At 48.7% G+C, this 22577-nt stretch overlaps 1 protein-coding gene across 3 annotated transcripts in view; it reads left to right on the top strand.

Moving 5' to 3' along the window:
- The window catches only part of KCNK9 (potassium two pore domain channel subfamily K member 9), a 107224-nt gene extending 85038 nt beyond the window's left edge, over positions 1 to 22186 (top strand). Inside the window, exons 2-4 of one of the 3 annotated variants that reach the window (XM_017895165.1) lie at positions 4282 to 4852; positions 10667 to 11999; positions 21430 to 22186. In XM_017895165.1, the coding sequence (XP_017750654.1) occupies positions 4282 to 4852; positions 10667 to 10799 (704 nt within the window). In that variant the 3' untranslated portion in view covers positions 10800 to 11999; positions 21430 to 22186. Of the gene's footprint in view, positions 1 to 4281; positions 6963 to 10666; positions 12000 to 21429 lie in introns of those variants that run through there. The other 2 variants (XM_017895163.1, XM_017895164.1) reach the window with 2 other exon arrangements.
- The last annotated feature ends 391 nt before the right edge of the window (positions 22187 to 22577 follow it).

The raw sequence follows: 22577 nt of genomic DNA, 5'->3' as shown, positions 1-22577 counted from the left end.
TTGCAGGCATCCCCTGTGCCAAGAGCAGGTCCCAGGGCACAGTCAAGTCTCTGGAGTTGTCTGAACGGGTAACGAGTTGATGAATGAAGACGTCTTCTGACCCCTGGGCGGTGGGTATTGGGATATGTTCATTTGCAGATGGGAAAAAATCGTCTTTCAAGACTTGAGTTGTCACACAGGTGCTGAGGGAATGTATTAGATTTGTACCTCATTCTCCCCTTAGGAAGAGCTTAGAGGCCATCTTCTGTGTCATGTATCCAGCATACACACATTTTCTATGCTCTTTATTGTATCTTCTACATATAACCTGTAGACATGGTGTGTGCTACTAAAACGTACATGTGTGCAGTCTGCAGCATATACATAGGTGTGGCACATACACAGCCTGTGTCATGTGTGTTCTATAGGCACACACACTGCATAGACAATATTTGCTGGTGAATATGGGTGTGCTGTAGTTATATGAGCCTCTTGGTCTAATCTATCTGTATATACTGTCACATGTGCTGTTATTCTACACATTAGGTTCCAGGTATACACTGTGTGTGTTCTATTTGAAGTCTTCATGGATGCCATGTATGTGTGTTCTATACAGGTATTTGGGAACATCTGACATGTGGACTTAATATTTGCAGACCTGTTTGTACACAGTACCTGCAGTGTTCTATCATAAGCAGATTCGTTAAACAGACCCAGGGGAAGTCTCTGCAGGAAATACAGCTCTCACACTGAATGATTAATAAATGGGCTATTGGTAAATTCTTCTTGAACACATAGGCAGGGTTGGGGGACAGCAATGAGGGGTATGTGGAACACCAGTGGAGAGCTATTAACGCACCAAGGGCACAGTTCCTGGAACTTGTAGAGAGTAGCTGCTGTGAGCCTGCTGGCAGATGCAGCTAATTGCCAAAGTCCTCTTCTTCCTTTCCTCTGATCTACTGGGGCTGTCCATTGGATGGACCCAACTGGAAACCAGAGGGCAAAGGGACACTTGCTGTAGCTCCCAAGGTAGAGAGCAGGCTGTGGCTGGGAACACCTGAACGGGACAGGGGAGGATACCCTGCACCGCCTTTTTCCTGGAAGGCCTTGGGAGTTCTGAAACTTGTCTCTCACTTTAGAGGGAATGGTTCTATTCCCCAGACCACTGGGCCCCCAGGAAATGTGTTAATGTGGAAGACCCCCGAACCTCAGTGCCGTTCATCTCCCGTACTCTCTCATGCATGTATCTTACCAAGGGATGTCATCAATGCAGTGGACCAGTGAGAAACACTGTGGGGTGTCAATGATCAAGTTTTTTCATGCTCCTCTAGTAAGACAGCAGGAGAATTGACATAAGCCTGAGACAGGACATACCAGTGTACTGCTGTCCAAGCCCTGTCAAGGCAAACTGCTTCTTATTTTTACTAGCAGGAACAGAAGTCAGGGTGGGGGACTGTGACACCTGGTATGCAGTTTTTGACCCAGAAAATGCTGTGTTGACTTCTTCTAGTAAATATATCACATACGGAACATTACCACTTATTAAGTTTCCAACAACCTTCTGTTATTTTCCAGCATTCCAGCTGGCTTTTTTTGTATCAGCTCTATGGGTGAGCTATATGGAGAGAGAGTAGGATTCCCACCCCTGCAATCTTTTATATTTACCCTACTTGTTTGCCAAGATGTGCCTTCTTTCCTGAAGACCTAAGTTTCCATCTGGTGTCCTTCTCCCCAGACAGAGCAGCCTTCAGTAATCTTGTTGTACAGATATGCTGGTACTGAACTCTCTTGGTTTTGCTTAATTTGAAAATGTCTTTGTTCTGCCAGAAGGATAATTTCTCTGGATGTGGAATTCCCAGTGAGCAGTCTTAGTTCTTTACAGCCATGCTTCCACTGCTTCCTGGCCTCTGTTGCTTATGTTTAGAAGTGAGCAATATTATGTTGCTCTTCCCCTGTATGTGGTGTAATTGTTTTTCTCTGGCTGCTTTCATTATTTTCTGACTTTAAGCAGCTCAACTCTGGCATGTGGTTTTCTTTGTATTTGTCCTGCTTGGGGTTCACTGAGCTTCTTGAATCTATAAGTTTGTGTCTTTCATCAAGTTTAGCTTTTTTTGAGATGAAGTCTTGCTCTGTCACCCAGGTTGGAGTGCAGTGGTGCAGTCATGGCTCATTGCAACCTCCGTCTCCTGGGTTCAAGTGATTCTCCTTCCTCAGCCTCCTGTGTAGCTGGGACTACAGGTACATGCCACCACACCTGCCTAATTTTTGTATTTTTAGTAGAGATGGGGTTTCACCATGTTGGCCAGGCTGGTCTCAAACTCCTGGCCTCAAGTGATCCCCCTGCCTTGGCCTCCCAAAGTGCTAGGATTACAGGTGTAAAGCACTGTGCCTGGCCTAAATTTGGCTACTTTTGGCCAATATTTCTTCTTTTTCTTCAATGGGACACCTTTTGATATTGCCCCACAGCTCCCCCAAGGCTTTATTTTCTATTTTTATTCCTCGCTGCTTTTTTTCCTCTCTGCTTTTCAGATTGGATAATTTCAATTGATATATATATTCTCTTTTTTTCAGCTTTTCTCTTTCCCCACCCTGTCCTTTCTGGCCTGACTTTGTCACATCATCTCTTCTTTCGTAAGGACTAAGGGGTGTCAGAGCTCAGTGCGAGCTGGGATTGAGGGCCAGAGAGGATGGGGAGAAGGCCTTCTGGAGGCAAATATGTGATGTTATTTCTCAAGTGAGAGTTTGGCCCATGGGGGTAGGTAGGTCATGGCACATATTTGCACCACCAGAGACAGGCAGACTGAGCCACAGGCAGTGAAGCTCTGATGGAGAAACATGAGCTAGAGCAGTCAGAGGCAGCTTCCTGCAAGAGGCAGTGGTAGAGGATCCTGGGGTCTGGTAGATGCCTACTGTGTATCAGACTCTGGGCTAGGAGCAGTCTGATCTCGGCAGATCCATACAATGCCACCTATCCCATGTAACAGATAAAGACACATGGGTTTGGAAAAGCTTATGGAACCCAAGGTAAAGAAGCAATCTAAGTGACCATGAACATGTGACAGGGTTACGTCAGGGAAATCTGTCTTGATGGGCAGGATTTTAGATATTGGAAGACCAGGTACATCCTTCAAAATTTCAGTCCAAATATTGTCCATGATCCAGGTTTTTATTCTGGGTAGTGTTAGTGCCACAGTTTGAACCTACTGAGTCCCTTGTTCCTTCTGCCATATTGGGAAGAGCCCATCCTGGTTCTGACATTGTCACTGACCAGCTGGGTGACCCTGCAGCTGACTTCACCTATTCAACATCATTGCCTTCATTTTGAATGTGAGGAAATAAAGACTTCACTTGGATTCCCTGCAGCAGCCACGCAATGAAGTTGTATCAAGAATTTCAAAAGTACTTACACACATAAGGTCTTTAAGGGTTGTCTCCTCATTTCTATCCAGGCTCCATTCATAGAGTGGTGCAAATTTATTCATTCCTTTATTAAATATTTTACTTTCTAGGTATGGGGGAATACAGCAGCGAACAAAACATTTTAAAAATATGCCTTTGTGGCATTTATGTCTCACTCTGCAATCGCCTCTCTTGATTCAAAGTCTCTGCTTTTGAGCCTCATTCTTGGCAGTTGAAAACTCTGGGCTGAAATCCCAACTCTGAAGAAATCAGGCTACCCTGCTATTAAGTAACTAACTCAGTTTTCTTGTCAGTGAGGTTGGACTCATGATGGTTTAGAGGCTAGAATGAGGTGATGTGTGTAAGAGGATTTAGCACTGTGCCTGGTCCATGGTGGGTATCATTCTTTGAAAATCTACTCTTCATGCCAATCCATAGTGGACTTAGAGAGGTTTCTCCCTTGGGCTTGGTACTTTTGGAGTTCTTAGTAGTGAATCTGCTTTTATCTTTTTAAAGCCTTTGCGTTGCTCCAAGATGGCACTGGAATGCCCCTCCATCCCCTCTCAGTGGCATATCCCAAGTGACATTGATTCTTCCTTGTTTTTCTCTTCCCTTCCATCCCAGGTTATAACATCCCAAATCCCCTCCCTACTGAAATGTTCCTACCCCTACTGCCATCCCCCAACCTCATGTGACTTCTAAGAAACTGGCTCTCCTTTGTTCTCCTTCCTCCAAGATATGGCCATGCCCTTCTACCCTGCAGAGGAAATTCCCCCAGTTCCAGCCCAACTGAAGCATACCAGGTCCCCCTGCATTGCACTGCACCAAATCGACCCCTGCTTCCCCCAACCTCTAGACCCCTCCTCACTTGCTCTCCCTGTTCTTCTCGTCCCCTCCCCACAGGTTATGGGCACGCTGCACCTGGCACCGATGCGGGCAAGGCCTTCTGCATGTTCTATGCCGTGCTGGGCATTCCGCTGACGCTGGTCATGTTCCAGAGCCTGGGCGAGCGCATGAACACCTTCGTGCGCTACCTGCTGAAGCGCATCAAGAAGTGCTGTGGCATGCGCAACACTGACGTGTCCATGGAGAACATGGTGACTGTGGGCTTCTTCTCCTGCATGGGGACGCTGTGCATCGGGGCGGCTGCCTTCTCCCAGTGCGAGGAGTGGAGCTTCTTCCACGCCTACTACTACTGCTTCATCACGTTGACTACCATTGGGTTCGGGGACTACGTGGCCTTGCAGACCAAGGGCGCCCTGCAGAAGAAGCCACTCTACGTGGCCTTTAGCTTTATGTATATCCTGGTGGGGCTGACGGTCATCGGGGCCTTCCTCAACCTGGTGGTCCTCAGGTTCTTGACCATGAACAGTGAGGATGAGCGGCGGGATGCCGAAGAGAGGGCATCCCTCGCCGGAAACCGCAACAGCATGGTCATTCACATCCCTGAGGAGCCACGTCCCAGCCGGCCCAGGTACAAGGCGGACGTCGCGGACCTGCAGTCTGTGTGCTCCTGCACCTGCTACCGCTCGCAGGACTATGGTGGCCGCTCAGCGGCTCCTCAGAACTCCTTCAGCGCCAAGCTTGCCCCCCACTACTTCCACTCCATCTCTTACAAGATCGAGGAGATCTCACCAAGCACATTAAAAAACAGCCTCTTCCCATCTCCTATTAGCTCCATCTCTCCTGGGTTACACAGCTTTACCGACCACCAGAGGCTGATGAAACGCCGGAAGTCCGTTTAGGTGTGGGGAGGGAAATGGGACAGAAAAGTCATTTGTCATAGTTGGTGTTAATTTCCATTGGTCCAACTCGTCTTTTCTTATTTATTTATTATTATTGTCATCATTATTACTTTCTCTCCTTCCTCCTTTCTTGGTCTCTTGGTCTCATTTTCCCCCACCTTTCCAGCCAGACAGAGCAGGCCAAAGGGAAATACAGGCCCATCCTCCTCTGAAACTCACATCTGAGCATGAAGCATGGATCTCCTCCTTCCTTCCCAGCAGACTATGCCTTACATTTCTCACCCCACCCGCCCCATCTCTGCAGTGGTTTTCCTGGGACAGATGTGAGACCAAGACCACGGAGAGAGCTGAGAGGATACCCACCCCAAAGCTGCACACCACGCTCAGAGCCTTCAATCGCCCACCCTTAGTGGTGTCTCTGACCTAACTCCTTTCTCTTTTCCTCCCTAAGGACTGAGTGGCTGTGTGCGTGTGTTGTGTGTGCTTCTGTGTGCACATGTGTCGTGACAAACCGGGAAGTATTAGGTATTCCTTTTTCTTTCCCATCATACATCATAGCCTGCTTTTGGCTGCTTCCAAACAAAAACGGAAAGACAAAACCCACAAGGTTTTAGATTTATCATCTTTTGCCAAATCAAGCATGTTTCATGAGCAATCCTTATCCCTGATGTGTCATGGCCATGTTTTCTAAATGCTAGGTTCTAAATTATATTAAGGTTTTTTTTAGGGGGCGGGTGGGCAAGAAAACCCAGATCATTTTAGCTTGCCAGTTCAAACATTTTTTTAAAAGCATGCACTTTGTTAAACTGGTATGCACTATCAACAAGAAAACTAGAAATGGAATAATCCAAAGCCAGTAACATTAATTTATAAAAGACATTTTTAATTTTGTCACCTCCAGTTCCAACAATTTACCATGCAACTGGAATTGTCAGGGGAAATGGGAAAATTGTTGGAACCCTAGAGTATCTATTTTATTTTCCTCTTATTGATGATTTTGTGCAGCACCTACCTGCATAAATAAGAATTATTGTGTTGGAATGCTTGGGTGAGAATGGGTATTAGTATGTGGCTGTGTTTCCTTTTCCTAATGAAAAGTGACAGGGCATTCCTCATTAAAAATACATATCTATTTCAAGAAATATCGTCTCTAATTGCATTTGATTTGTAAATAGGGGAAAGTTCACATTGGTCTCAGGAAGAGTTTAGAGGCAAGGAGCTTTGTCTTGGCCTACTGGGAACTTGCCAATCTCAGGGGACAATTTTGTCTGAGTAGTGTAGAAATTCCTCCCTGCTCTCAATAGGGGATGACCCCAAAGTCATCAGGCTGTAGAATATGGCACATTGGAGGCTCTTATAGTAACAGGATTTAAGGACAGTTTGACCTCCAGATTCACTGAGGGGACTTTAATTTCCCTCATTACCATCCCTGCCATTTTCTAAAAATCACCCATTCATCCATCCTCCCATTCCTCTTTTGTAAACGAAGTTCATGGCTCTTGCATGGAAATGGACCTTGGCTGTACTCAGAAGGAACACGTTTACTGGCCTGTCTCAAGGCCCCAACGAGATCTCCCAGAAAGGAGGCTTTGCTCCCTAGAAAGAGTAGACCTACAGGATTTCTTAAAGGAGACAACATCTGAATGCCACCAGTCCCAAGCATTTGGGCCAATGGGCTGAAACACTGGAGCATTCAAGACTCCTCTGAAAAGGCTGTGCATGTACTTTAATGCTACATCCCATGTTGAAATTTCCCCTTCGTCCAGGACACAGGGCCTTCGAAGGAGTCTGCGAACCTCAGATTCTCTAGGCCAAAGTTGACAGTTCTCAACCTTCAAGGTCTTTATTGATTTACTTGTTTTAAGATTTTGTTTTATGGGAGGCCCTACTTGGGGCTCTAAAATCTGTCCAGAGAATAGCAAGTTCTTTTCACTTTTTTTTTTTCTCTTGGATGAGATTGTTGACGCTAGGGGGTCAGAGGTATAAAAGCCCTAATGCATTTGCAGAAGGCTTTGCTTCAGAAGAGTGTGCCTGGAATAAATGTGGGATTCTCATGAAAACCTTTGTAAGAGGTGCCTTCAAATGGTTGGGGGGTGTGAGCTGATCTATGATGACACCAAGGCACTGAGAGGGTGATTTGCTCAGTGTCACAGGCTGGCTGTTGACAGAACTGAGACAGGTGTCTCAGTCTGGAGCCCAGGAGAGTCCAAGGAGCTGACTTCACGCCACCATGTCCTAACTCAGCCCTCAGAGGAGGGCACCTGCCTGTTTCCCCACTGGGGGCATGCAGCAGGCCCTTGGAGCCAATTAAAGGGACACCAAGTCCACCCCGCATACAGAGCTGGTTTCCACACTACACTATCTGTGTCAAGTTGGTCATATAGGAGCCCTGCTTCTGCTTGAATGCCTCAAGTAACAAGGAGCTTCTCTATTCCCAAGAACTGTAAAAAACATTCTCTATTCTATAGGATTAAGGATTATAGGATGAAGTCTTTTCTCCTCACATGACCACTGACATAAGTATCTGAGGCAACCTGTAATTTATCTTGGCTCTATTTCCCTCCTATGTCTTCTCTTTGCTACTGGTTTAGCCCTTTGAAGGATGGTCACTGAGTCTTCTCTTTCAAAGTTAAACATCCTTGTTTATGGTCAGTGTTTAGGGGATGGAGGCAAACCTTGGTTTGCTTGGTGATGTTCATCTTTTGCTCAGATGGTCCATCTCTTCCCTACTGTGGTCTGGCCAAGGAGTTATCTAGGTATATCATGAAATGATCTCAGAGTAGGGAGGGCAGGGGCCCAGTTAAAGGTTCAGGGTTCTTTCTTCTCTTAATAAAACACTAAACAGAGATGCCCAACTTCTACCACTCAATCAGCATTACAATCAGATACTCAAAGCCAGGAGGAAGTTTGGTCCAAAGTCATCTCACTGAATAGCCTTTATTTTCAGAGGAGGACACTGAGGTCCAGAGAAGGTGAACACTTACCTAAAGGTCACAGAGGTATAATCTAGGTCTTCCCGCTGATTTCTCTACCATTTTCCTGGCTAATTCTGTTGCTGCTTACAGCCTTCTGAAGATCTCTTGTTGCTGGGTGATTTTAGTTTCTTAGCCCCAGGTCTTCCTCCCTCTTGCACCTAGTAATTTCTTTCCTTCATCCAAGTGATTCTCATCCCCTTCTCCCTGTTAACCATGGCCATTCAGCAAGGGGGTCGAAGTCACAGCAGTCTGCTTGGATGTAGGGATCAACTTCTGTTAGAATGAGCTCAGGAAGAGCCACGTGCTACCAGAATCACCCAAAGTCAGCCCACCATCCAGTACCTAGAAATCAGCATACCTTGTAGGTACTTAGGGATCATTAGTACCACTGCCCTCCTTCCTCCTATATTTGGAGTGGACAGAAGATTGAGAGCTCTTAGTTGAAAAGAAGTCAAGTGAGAGTAATATCTCTAAGACCCCTGGGGGCAACACTTGCTAGAGACCATCCTGCTATAATCCTCATTGTACCCATCCTGGGTGGAAAGTGCTGTGTTGGCCTTCCGCCTGTTAGACTCTTATGTAGGACTGAACCCCTCTGGGTTTTGAGATACTTGATTATCCCTACAGCTAGTATCAGATCTGTTCTTTCCACCTGCACTGCTTCGTCTTGAAACCCTGGCAACAGCCCCTTAAGTACAGGGGGCTGCCTGGCTCTAAATGTGAACCCTCTTGGAAGCATCTGCACGCTCCCACTGTGCATGGCTGATTGGGAGGGGAATGCCTGCATTCAGGCATGGTCACAGCAGCTCATTTGCAGCCCAGGATTCCCCCCGGGTCCATCATCCTTTCAGGAGAGGTGGCAAATAGACTTAGACCACTGCCTACAAAAGCCTCCTTGGGAGGTGCTCATTAAAACCCCACCCATCAACGGGAGAGAGATTGATGAATCTCAGCTCACCTGTTCCTTATCTGTGCACAGGGCCTTAAGAGAACTTTGGGACAGTATGAGCAGCTCACAGATAAGCCTAGGCAGGTCGTTTTTCTCTGCCACATCCATATCTGGAAGCCAATGTGTCCTGTTTCTCATTGGCAATCACTTACAGCTGGAAGCTGGAGGGAAGAACAGGGTTTCTCAGAGGCCTCCCTTGTCTGTGCACATTGGCCGGGAGAGGGAGGTGAGCAAGGAGAAAATGACCAAAAAACCACCATCACTGAGGCTTATGGCTCCATTTCTTTTTGTAATGGTGATTTTTTTTAAATGACAGGCCCCAAGATACCCTTTGAAGCCCTCTGCAGAGGCACATGCCCCCGTCCTATCAGTGCACTGGCCCTGTCATCAATGAGGCACTCTGGCAAACTGACTTTGTTCTGAAAGTGGTATGACTTGGGGTCTGTCCCATGCGGGCCAGCTGCCTGGGGGTCCAAAGTGGGTTTCCTCCAGAGTTGTGGCCAGCACAGGACCCTGGAAACACCCTAGATGGGGACAGGGTGGCAGGCGGGGGACCTGTCATTGTGCTGTGCTCCATTGAGCTCCTGGAAGTCATTTCGCTCCTGGGGCCTCTGGGGCTTCCCCATCAACATAACAAGACAGCTTGGGCAAGATTTATGGGCACTTAGCACAAAACCAATTTGACCCACAAAAGCATTTGGCCGGGATGTTCTGATCCCTGGGCACACTTGAAGCTTGAGCCACCCAGAAGAAAGCCAAAAATCACTTTGTTTGGCAGGGGATGGGGAGCTGGGAAGATGCAGAGGGACCGGCAATAGCAGAGAGCACCATGGTTATCACAAACCAAGGCCAGGTACATTCCGGGCTCCCCAAAGCGCTGAGCATAAATCCATTTTATGTGGTTCTTTCTCGACCACACCCAATAGAGGCTGCTGATTCAGGAAAACAGGAAGTCTATGACCACGGTCCCCCACACTGACCTTCTGTGTTGAAGATCCCAGAATTACAAAGAATGGTCCAATGAGCTTCCCTAGACTTCTCGCCCAGACCCCCCCAGCCTCAATACTTTGCCACCCTGCTCCCCAGCTCTCACTCAGATGTTTGGACGACACGTCATGTCTGCAACTTTTCAGGGGTTCAGCCAGAGAAGAAATTGTCTGCCATGAACAAGTGCACTTTCCTAATGGTGCCATTGTCACGCCTAAGAAACATAGCATTCATACATTATTGTCTGGAACAATCTGTATGTAAATCCCCAATTGTCCCAAAAATGTCAAGAGCTTGAGTGTAAAATACAACCCAAGACCGCCTCCCACAATTGCTTGTCTTGTTCCAGACTTCCCCTGAATAGGACGTCCCCGTCACCATTTCTGTCTTTATGATGTTGGCCTTTTTGAGGAGTCCCGGCCAGGGTCTTGTAGAATAATGCCCCGTGATCTCCTCCGCTTGTTTCCTCAGGTTAAGACACTTTTGGCAAAAAAAAAAAAAAAAAAAAAACCAGAGTTGATGTCAAGCAGCCGTGATTTATGCGTTTGATGTTTGGCTCTCTGGGGACCTCTGTGGTAACTGCTTTCAGTGTGGATAAATAAGTCGTATTAAATGTTGTTTTCCTCTGTCAGGGGAACTAACTGCACATCCAAGAGAGGCGTCCGTGGATGCTGGGTCTGCCAAAGCCGAACACGGCTTCGGGATTTCTGCCTTCTCACGTGGACCTCTGCTGTGCTGGGCGAATGCCACTACTCATTCCCCTAAACACCTGTGGGGATGGTCCAGCTACGCATAGATGGGAAGCCCAGAGAAATGCTTGATGCGAGGGTCCCCGCAAGCCAGCTGGGCTGTTTCGGCACCCGCCCCCCAAAGCTCCTCAATGAGGAGTAGAGACTGCCAAGCCCTTCCACTCATTCGTCATCATAAAAATGTAACTTGCTATGGCAGCCTCTTGGCCATTAAGGGCTATACTTTGTGACCTCTGTCCTTGAGATCTTTGCTCTGGCAAGTTCTATAGCCTTCTCAGTGCTGCTATCGTGATGCAGTCTCCCTGCTGTGGCTAAGTAACCTTTCGTTTTGATCAAGATTTGTCCATGCAGACTCCTACCTCTGCGCCTTTGCCCGTGCCGTTCCCACTACCTGGAAGGTCTCCCTGTTGCTCTCCAGCTTTGAGGTGGAGATAGAGCATCTCACACCTCCTTTTGGTGTCTCCTGACCCTTTTGCTCCCTGTTGGACTTGGCAATGTCCTCTTCTGGGCTTCCCTAGTCCTTGTTTTGGTCGTGAGCGACCGCACTGGGGAGCAAACCTTCTGTGGCCCCGGCCACAGGAGCAGCAAGCACTGGGCAGTGCCCCGGAGGCAAGGACCATCGCGAGAATAAAGGCACTGAGATGTCTGGCATCTTGCCCAAATGGCCAGTCATCACCGTGATTGAGGCATGTCTTAACTTGCGGAAGTGGAAACAGGGTAACTCAATGCACACCTCTGCACCATCCCTGGAAACCAATCCAGATCTATGAGAAGAAAACTGGTCATCATAGTGTTGGTGATTCAACAGCACCTGCCCGGCAGGGTGGAGTGTGCCCCATACAACAGGGCTGGAAGCTGCCACGCCAGGCGTTTCTCATAAGGCGGCTGACAGGGATGGCACCAGACTACAGGAGCATTCTTGCGATGTCGCTCTGAAGAAGTTGGGCCCCGTGATGGGATTGTCATCAGGAAACTGGGTCTGCACTGTTTTCTTGTGGCAACACTTCTGGTGGAGGCTGCGAGGGGATGGGGACATGCACCATGAGTGACTCAGGACCCCCAGCCTCTGTGGCCTGGCTCCTGCCCACCCCTAGCTCTGGGGCCTTGAGAGAGGCAAGCACACGCTCTTCTCGCCTCCAGAGAGCAGCGTAGGGGTGTGGATGCTGCTCAGGCCCTGGCATCTCACACGCCTGGGACCAGCCTCTGCCATTCACAGGTGGGTGGTGGTTTTGCCTCTCTGAGCTTCAGTTTCCCCACTTTTAAATTGGAGATTATACATAATCCCTACTGCAAAGGGTGCCTGTGAAGACTAGATGTGACGTGATGACATGTAATGGCACCTGCTCTGTGCCAAGCACCCCACCAGTGTTCTTATACATGTTTGCATTTCTCATAAAAGCAAGGCCCATGTCTCCCAGAGGAAGTTACTCTGGGGGCATTGGACTTGAAATCAAACTATGGGGGAAAAAAACAAAAAAGTGATCAAGTCTGGTTGAGGAACTCAGGCAGGGCTTCACTGGGGAAATGGGATTCAGAAATCATTGAGGTGAGCCTTAGAGGAACAAATGGGTGCTATTTTAGGCAGAGACACAGCACAGGCAAAGGCATGGGCCAAGGCCTAGGGGTGTGACAGTACAGGGGGCACAGATTCCATCCCACCATCAGTGGAATCCTGCCACTCTTGGGAGAGATCAGACAGCGTAAATCTCAAGGCCCTCCACAAGCTGGCCACATCCTAAGTCATTCAAGCCATTCTTCTGCTCAAGAACCTTCCCTGGCTCCCTAGTGCCCACAAAGTTAGTTTATGTTAAGGTCCTGCACTCTAACCACCATAGCCTGAGTCTCAGGCTTTCCAGGAGGCACTGTCCATCTAGATGTCCCTCCTGGGTCCTCCGCCCATAACAAAATTCTTAAAATAGATACTGGAGTCTCACCAAACTTGAATTCTGTGATAGCCTCTTGGTTGGGTGGGTTGTTTTTCTTTGACAGGTGGTGGACATTAGCTCCAATTTGCATATGGGGAACTTTCTGGAGAAGATCTTGGTCTTTCACTTAAGCATCCTGGGGTCTTGTCCTGACGAAGTCTTCTGCCGGTTTTACCAAAGACTAGCATGAAACTAACAAAAGGAAAATGTGGTATAAAATAAGTTCTTATGCTTACTTGGCGTGAGGAACTTGTTTCCTGATTGATTTCATGAACAACAGTGATCGTGACCCCCTGCATCTCTGCCCTCTGGGACTGAAGCTGGCTAAGGCCTTGTAGGTACTTGCTCCCCCCACCCCCAGGAGATGAGACCTCTCTGTGGGTCTGTCACCCAGCACAGGGTCCTCTGAGGGTGTCAGATGATCCAGGAGTGCCTACTGTCATGGTGAGTGCTGGTGACCCAGAGGTAGCAGCTCCTGGTAAGAAGCTCTGGGTACAAAGCTGACCCCATCAGGACTTAGAAATATGAGCTTGATTTTGAAATGAGGCCTTTGGGTGGTAGAAGCTGAGGGAGGGCAGAGGCTGGGGTGAGGGTGGGATGATGTACAGGAAAGAAGTCTAGGGAACATGGGTGGAATCAAAACTCAGACTTTCTCTTTGTGATTCGCTGTGTGGCCTAGGGCAAGGCACCCCACTCCTCTGGGCCTGAGTTTTCTAACTTCTAGACTAAAGGGTCTGGCCAGGCTCCCAAGGCCTACTTCACCCCGCCCGTGTCCACCATGGACAGAATGCCGGTCTGGGGAGGATGGGCTGGGAGGACTGGCTGGGCTGACTTCAGCTGCATTGGAAAATCTGTCCCCTGACACCTTCTGTTGCAAGTGAATCTCAGATGCTTTATTTTTTAATGACATATGGATCCATGGATCCTTAATTAACCAACAGCCCTTTGCAATCTTTGCTTAATTTCTTGGTAGGCTCTCCTCCCGTCCTCACCACATGAGGTACCCTGCTCTAAAGGAAGAAAGCCTTAGCCAGTTGAGCTGTGAGTCATCAGTATTTGCAGAGCAGCCCACAGGCCTGGCCCCTGGAGCTCACCCCTTCCTGGTGAGAGAGGGGCCTGCCCCTGCCCAGCATTTACCTTTGGGCTTGGCCCGAAGCAGCTGTTCCACCCTGCTGTGTCTTCCTCTGGGTTGTCCTCACTCCAGGGTTCTCTTTGCTTCCTGGGAGAATATGTCCCCCCACTGCCTTCTGAGGGCCACTTGGCCCAGCAAAGGGCCTTGTGGAGGCCCAGCAAAGGGCCTTGCCTCCGGTCAGCTCAGCTAGGGCCCAAACCTCTTAGACTTGCCTATAGTGTAGCACTGTGCAAGTGAAGATGTTTCTTCCCAGTGGCACACTCTCACTCTTCATGCTCAGTGGTGGGGGGGGTGGGGGCGCCGAGCACTCCCACTTGGCATATGGGGTGACAGGGCTCAGGAAAGTGGCAAAGCTGGAACTCCAAGTCAGGTGTCCTGACTGCACATTTCCAGGTACCTATCCTGAAGCTGGCGGGGCGGGGTGGGACGGGTCCCTCAGATTGCCATAAGGAAGGGACATAGATTGGGGCATGTCTCAGGAGGAAGATGGAGAGGGTGTCATCTCCAGGTCAATCAAATACATACGCGGGGCGGGGGGAGTGGGCATCTCACATGGGCAGGCATCAGAGAGGAAGGAGCACCAGGTCAGCCAGAAAAAGATGTGCTGAGTCTGCCAGTTCCTTCACCTGGTTCAAAAGCCCAGCTCTGGGCTCAGCACCACAGACAAAACCATAAGCCAAGAGCCATGTTCAGATGAAGCCTTTGTTAGTTATTAATCACCCAGAGCTTTGTCCATCTTTTCTCTACAACAGTGGCCCCCAGAGGGCAGATCCGAGACCAGCAGTAGTGGGTCTCTGGCCTGAAGGGTGGGCTGGGAGACCTGAGCTGGGTACGGCATGCAGTACGTTGTGTAGTAGAATGTGGCCAGAGGGTGCAGGCATCCCTCCACCCCGCCCCACAAAGCCTGCAGCAGCCCCTGCACAGGACAGGGCTCTGCGACGGGGGTGGAAGAGCCTCTGCCGAACCCTCCCACACTGTGGTGTGACCCAGGCTGGCCGCCTGTCCCGGGAGGTAGATCTGACAAGGAGCTGGAGAAGCACAGCGATGCTCAAACACATCTGGCAAACATGCCCCCCCGAGCCTTCATTTCCCATCTGTGAAAGAAGGATCTGGAAGACAGGACTGCTCTGGAAGGACTGGGAGTGGAAACCCCTGTTCTGCAGATGCTGTTGTGATAAAACATCCAAAACACTGGGTGGGAATCTGCCCCCAGGGTGTGCCTGGGTTTTGTCTGAAGCTTTGTGTGGGACTCACAGGGTGGCAGGGAATCTGGAGTCCGTGGGGAGGCAGGGCTTGTCCTTCTTGTCACCAGCACCTCCCTTAATGTGGTGACAGTTGGTTCTGGCACCTGAAGGGTCCAGCTGAGAAACAGAAGGGGGAGTCAGTAGACCTCTATGCATCCAGAGAGCAGTGCTTGATTTTGAGGAGGGAGGTCTTGTAAGCCTCAGCCATGAGTCTTTGCCTCTTAAAGTCTGAGCTCACAGCCTTGCCTCTTCTAGCCACCAGGCACTGGGTGGTGTAGATATCAAGGGCCTTCGTAAGCACCCAACTCTGGTTCCTTTCCCTCCTCATCTGTGGTAGGACCACTTGGCCTTGGCAAGTCATTTTTCCCCTCCTACAAAAGATGAAATGGCCAGGTGAGATAAGAGGCAGGTGTCTTCCAGGCAGATACTGGTGAGGATGAAGTGAGAGTGTAGTCACATACTGGACTGACATTTCAGTGGGGGAATTGGGAGAGACAGGGCCCAGTCTTTCCAGCACTGGGTTGGGTTCCTACACAGGGGCCAGATCCTCTCTCCCAAGGACATCACCTGTTTCAGGTAGATTAGTTCTGTAGACTCCCTATCCTCTCACTGGAGACTGTCCCCACAGAGCACTTTTGATCCTTCTGCTGGATTTTCCCATCAGATGGGGTCTCCTTGATGACCCCAGCACCCAGTCCCCAGTGAAACAGACGCCTGGACAGTGGTGTGGGTGAAAGCATGCTCCAGGGAACCAAAGTCCACTTCTCCCAGATGACACATCTACAAGGCATGAGCTGCTGCAACAGTGGGCCTGGCAGCTCCCGGGGGCCGCTTTGTGCAACTCCGGCTGCTGATTCAGCCGTTTCTCCAGCCACTATTGACTGTGCACGTTGAGCATGTGCTGCCTGTCAGCCTCAGAGGGGACCAGGATGGTGAGCTAGACAATCAAGTCCTTGCCCTCACAGGACTAAGATGCCAACGGACCACAGCCTCCCCAGTGCACGGAGTCTAGAAGCAAGGCCGAGGAGCAGGGAGCAGGAATGGGAACCAGAACAAGTCTCAGCAACTGTTTTACTTTCTCACTTGGAATTTTAGAAGTTGGGTGGAAAAATATGATGAAAGGAAAAACACGATTAGTGGGAACCCAGTGAAGCAGAACCCACAATTAACACAATTTCTCTATAATTTGATAGCTCCTCAGAGGAGCACACTCCTGAAAAAGGCTAATTATATATTTGTTTGTTCAGCCCACAAATAGCATTTTGACAGCCGTTTTGTGTGTGTGTGGTGGGGAAGGACCTTGTGAGATCATCTCAGTCCATCTTCTGCTTTATCAGAAATGTCCACTAAATAGACATTGCACTGGGTTAGGCAAAACTGTTGATTTCATTGATTAAAATTTAAATAAGAAAACAGATTAGCTCCACTTGGGAGATTTTAAGATATCAGGTATATCCAAAAACATGGCTGAGGCAACTTGCAGTTAAACAGAGACACGGGACAGAGATGTCAAAGATGAGTAGAACTTAAACCACTGAATTAAGGAGAAAAAACTTCTAGTCCATTCCCAGCAGGCCAAGAAATTGCTGATAATCCCTCTTAGATGTACAGTAATTTTGACTTCAGCCAACTGTGTATCCTTGTACCTTAAAACATCAAAAAGAAAGAAAACTTGTCGTGACTCCAGGCATGGAAGAAATTAAGCTTGAATTAGTTCCGAACTCACACCCGTCAAAATGATTGGCATATATTCATGGGGTGCCTCCTGGGGAGGGTGGGGTATGGGGATATGGACCCTCGTGCATCCATTTGTGGTATGTGTGCGCATGTGCATTGACTGGATATCTGTGGGTCTTTGGATTTGTGTTCCTCCTCTCCAGCCCCCAGCATTGCTGGGCATTTTTGTGACTGTGCAGTAACGGGACCTGGATTTGGTTCTTGTGAAGATGCCACCAGAGGCCTGCCAGAGCACTCCCTGTGGGAGGGTGATGGAAATCAGGAAAGTTCTAGCAGAAATGGGCTTAATCACCTTGGGACTGTGTGTTCACATTCCAGGAGGATGAAATGGTTGGTCCTGGGCACTTAGCAGGGACCCACCTTCCTACCTTAGTGAGTGGGATTTGAACGGGCCCTATTGTGGTCAAGGTGTCAGGCCTTTGGTGGGAAGCTGTATCACATTTGGCAAAAATCAGCAGTTCAAACTCATCCACAGAGAACCAAATTCGAAAGGAGCCTACTGCTTCTGTTTCTTTTGTTCATCTTCTCTGGCCTTCTCTGTCTGCGGAGATGGCATACCTTCACAAACGGCCTTAGAATGCCATTCTGAAGTTCAACAGAATGAGACAACCATCAAATATCAGATGTATTTATTATTGTCACAGCTTACTTAATATTTAAAAAACCTAGTCACCAATGTTTACAAGTCCAAGTAGACATCCAGCCCATGTAGAGTATGTAACTTACACAAGGGTTTGCATCTTTCTTTTGTAACGAGTGCGGTACGCAGCCCTGTATATATTTTACAATGTCTTTACAGAAAAAAATCATTTAATGTGGTGTTGTACAAATGCACTTTTCTAATTTTTTTCCATTAAAATCTCTATGGCACGTTTACAAATGTATCTTGGTCTTTCTTCACTGAGAAAGGTTGGACAAGACCTGCTTTGATGCCTCATCTTCCTGCCTGTAAACCACATTCTGAAAGAGAGCAAGGTGGACAGTCCTGGCCGTATACCCTGTTTGCTCTTGGTCTTCCTCATTGTGGACAGGCCTGCTCTGAGGCCTTTCCCCTAACAACCTTGATCAAGTAAGGAATTTGCCTTAAAATACGAGACTATCCTTCTTGGATTTTATGTGCTGACTCAGTTATATTGTGCAGCTTGAATTGGATCCAGGAACCAGAAAGTAGATGAGCACCATTTCCAGAAGGCAATGAAACCAAACCAAGAGTTTGACCTCAACTGAACCGAGACCAGATTTGCTGATTTTGTTTTCTTTCGTGGCCAAGGAATCTGAGTTAAAATGAGAAACCATGCTGCCCTTTTTCACTGGTGTGTGTATGGACACAAGAAGGGAAAACGAGGCAGTTAACAGGTGCTCAGTGTTCTTTATATCGAAGGCAAATCTGCTCCCTCCAGCTCCATAGGAGCTGCCCAATATTGGGGCTCCCGAGCTCCACCTGGAAGGCTCATGAAGACAGGTTTCTGGGTCGTGCCCTTAGTCTGGATCTAGGATGGGGCTGAGAAGGTGCATTTCTAAAGAGCACTCAGGTGATGCTGCAGCAGCTGTCCCAGAGATTAATGGGAGATGCTGGTCAAAAGCAGACCATGGCCACAGGTCATGTTCCTGAACCTGGCCACACAAAGCCAGGCTGCTTTTTGCCTGTCTTGGAGGCCATGCCTTCTCTTTCCCTGCTTACCTGCTCAGCTGTTTGGCTTCCCCCAGGGCACCTACCCAGGGCTCATCCAGGAAACAGATGGGCCAGAGCCCTGGTAAGAATTTTAATTCTTAGTGATTGAGGCTTAATTTACATACGGAAAAACTTACTCCTGGGTGTTCCGTTCTCTGCATTGTGACTTGGGGTCTTAAATCCTCTTAAAATGTAAATAAGGACAGATTGCTTTCTCTCCTCAACCCTTCTGTGGATGCCTGGGCTAGAAGCCAGGTCCTTCCTACCGGTCAGCTTTGCTCCTATCTGCATGCCCGGCTTGTGCTCTCCACGGCATGCAGATGCGCCCACAATGGCACCCCCACCTGCTGTTCCCTCTACCAGCAGCTCTTTTCACCCCACCTTCTCCCGTCCCAATGTCTCTGCTCAGATGTGACCTTCTTGGAGGGTGCCTCTCCAGCCTGCTTTCTGCTCTAGCACTGATCACCATCTGCCACTACTAAACATTTGACATGTCTATTGTGTCTCCCCTAGGGGAGCATGAGCCCCATAGGGCAGGGACTTTCACTTGCTTTATTCATTCATGGCTCTACCCTAGAGCCACATCTGCAGACAATAGTCCTTCAGCATTCCCTGAATACCTAAATGATGGGATGAAGTCACAGTCTGCACCCTGGAGAGCCAGTGAGGCTCTTGCATCCTTCTCTTCCTCTGCTCCTCCTACCCCAAACAGTCTCGTGACCTGCACTGGCCCTGAAGGAGAACTTCCTGGCTCAGAGATGGATCTGAGGTCCCCAGCACCCTGACATGAGCTCAGAGAGGCTGTGGAACCGTCCAACTCAGGCAGGGCCTGTTGCTAAACTGCATCCTGGGGTCCAGTGGCTCCAAGAATGTGGACTGGGGGATCCACAGCAGGCTGGCTCTTGGTTTATGACTTAAGGCAATTTCTGTTTCTCTTCTCTTTGGAAGAGTTTCTATCCTCAGTGAACCAGATTAGTGCTTCCTAAGAACTCTGTGCTTTCCAGAATCTTCAAGGGATAATATGGCTGAATTCCTTTCTTGTCTTTTCTGTTATTTTAGCCAAGGCCCACTCAGCTCAGAGGGACACCCAGGGCAGTCGTGGATGAGGCGTTTTTGAGTCCCTGGCTAATCAGTGCAGGATCCACAACTTCCTTTTGCTCCCTAATGAGAACTCTGATCAGGACACCTGAGATTCTAACCCCACACATCAGCGCCTTCCCCTCTCCCCACCATCCCCCTGCTGCTGGTCATTCAATTCAAACACACAGGGGCTTGTGCTGCAGCCCAAATGAGGAATGGGGGGCAGTGGGCAGGCAGGAGACTTTGGAGCATATTCCAGGGAATCTTCATCACTGTCATCACTGTTATCACCATGCACCTGTTACGGGAAATAACGGCCACTTAAAATACTTTTCTGCATATCTTGATTTGTTCCTCCATCATGCGGTTAGATTTTTACTAAGTTCTGTGCAAGCTACATTTGGGACGGTCTGACGAGAGCTGTAGGAGCACACCAGAGCAGGAATACACAGCATACTTGTTTGTGAGGTCCCTGAACAGGACACTTGAGGAAAAAGCAGTTATGCTCTAGGGCAACTGAAACCACGGTGACAAAGAAGTCATGACTGGCAGCGATACGCCACCATGTAAAGAATGTGAGTTTTCAAAGGTTTTACTCTCCCTTTCTGCAAGTGGAAAATCCTATCAATTAAGAGCCACAACAGTAGACGTTCCAGTTTGCAGGTGCCAATTTTCAAATGAGCTCCTTCGCATGTGAGCACCTCTGTGTTATGCTCTAGAATCAGCAGTATCCGAACTTCTTTGTTTTATGATTCTCACAAGCAACCCAGAGGGCTGAGCCCTACCATTTAGTATCCCTATGTCCTTGGTCACTTGGCTCATCTGCAAATGGTCAAGTAGACATTATCAAGTAAGACATAGAAGATCACCTGTGCTAAGTAGTTCCTGTCATCATGTGGTAGGCATTGTGTGCTAAGTTCTTTTCCGGTAATCTTCAGAGCATCTCCTAAAATGCTTTCCATAGCATGCTGGTCCTACAAGGTCCTCCATCACCCTCCAGAAAAATGTAACAGGCATTGCTGTGTTCTAAGTCCCTTTTGTGCAGATTTACAACCCACACCACAAGATATCTCACAGCATTTACTGTCTTAAAGAAAAATTTGAACTTTGCCAACCTAGGGGTTCCTGAGCAAATCTGATGAATCCGTTTTCCCTGGAACACTGGTGGCATTCATCACCAACCCATCCTGTATGCCTGTGGTCAGGAAGGCTGTGCAGCAGCCCCTCCCACCTCTGCACCCTCCAGGCATGTCAAGGTTGCACTTCCTGGTCCCCTGGGTAGGTGCGGTGATGTAATTAGTTCTGGCCGATGAATCACAGGTGAAGCGGCACAGATCACTTCCCGGCTTCAACCTGAACTGTGAGAGAGCCTCCAGGATTTTCTTTCCTTCTGTTTCACTGACAGGCAAGTTTCAAGATAGTGGCTGCTAAGCCCAGGTCCTGAAAAGAGGAGGTAAGGTGGGGACTTCCCAGCTGGCCTATGCTGGACTCACACGGTGAGAAAACACCTTCAAAGCCACTATGTCGTAATCGTTGTCAGCCTATCCTGATTGCTCCATGTTTGTTCCTGGGGACACCGTTCCTCAGGCGGTCAGTGCCTGGCGCATGCAGGTTCATGATAAATATGAGTTAATGACTGGCTGACATCATCTTCCCAAACAGTAAGAGGGGTCTCTATAGAGATTCCAACATGCAATAAAATCTTACATCAGGAGCAGGGGGTCTTAATTATCTGGGTTAAGTATTGCCCACTCCAGTTTCACCCTCATCCAGGGTGAAATATTTAGTCCATAGAGCCTTTTCCATTTTAAATGTGATTTTCACTTTCAATTATTTGTGTTTCCTCCTTAAAACAGGACTGTGTGGGCAGCCCCATCAGAGGACGGCAACAGCTCTCTCCTGTAAGTGAGGCAGTCTCATCCTTCCCTGGATCCTCAGCATCTCTTAACCAGCAGTGGCAAAGGTTGAATTAGAATGGCACCAGCTTCGGATAAAAATCCGGATCTCGCTTTTCAAAACGTGTCTAGAGCTGGTGGCTATAAGGAACCAATCAAGCCTCAGCTGTGATTCTAATCCTGCCAAGTCTGCCTGAGAGCCGACTCATTCATCCAAAGAGAGAACGGTTTGGATGGAGTTCAAGGTGCATGGCTCGCTGGCATAGCCCAGACAACCTCTTAAAGGCTGGGCCGCAGAGCTAGAAGGTCTGTCACTCAGTTGGGGAAATCGCCTGAGAAGTTCAAGTCTACTGCCTGGCAGCTCAAATGAGTCAGCCTCACCAACCAAGAATCGCGTTGATAAACAGACTCAGAGAACCTGCGCCCCGTGGGGTTCCCCCGTCTGCAACTGTCTCACCTGGCCCTCCTGCAGGGCCCGGCGGGGACTGGGGAAGGTCAGTGCTCCCTGGGGCGGGGACTGGGTCTGTTTCCAGGCTCAGTGCCTCCGAGTCATACAGATGCCAGGTGGTCCTGCTGCTTACCCTTGCTGAACCTCAGGCTTCTCGTGTAAACAGGGCGCTTTTGAGGAATTATTAACATCTCCCTGTGAGTCAAAGCACCTACTGAGATAATGTATGTAATGCTTGTAATAAATGCAGCTATGTGCCAGGCACTCTGAGACACTTTGTGGTTATTTTTAGTTCAGCTGTATGCATGCCGGAATGTGTTCCTGTTGGCTGTACGTCTACCATGAAAAGTGGCTTCTAGTGTGTTTATTTGCCTGGCACCTGCCCCTTTTTGCTGCTCCTTGCAATAGCCCAGACTTGAGCCAGAGTACAGACCCAGAACCCCTTGAATGAAAGGGAGACCTGGTGTCCCTGAGGAAGGACCCTGGTACACTGCCACACATTTATCCTGTGAATTTTTCTCATAGCCTTTCTCGAAGGCAGCTATGGCCATTTACTAGGGACACAGTGCACTGGGAGAAAGGAGAAAGATCAGACTTTTTGGGGATTGCCAGATCCTGGCTCTGAACTGACACTGATTCCAGGAGACCCGGAATCTAGCAG

The sequence above is a fragment of the Rhinopithecus bieti genome, unplaced genomic scaffold (genome assembly GCF_001698545.2).
Source record: "Rhinopithecus bieti isolate Rb0 unplaced genomic scaffold, ASM169854v2 scaffold_25940, whole genome shotgun sequence".
NCBI lineage: Eukaryota > Metazoa > Chordata > Mammalia > Primates > Cercopithecidae > Rhinopithecus > Rhinopithecus bieti.
Note: the sequence above shows the minus strand (reverse complement) of the source record. Positions and strands in the feature narration are given on the sequence as shown.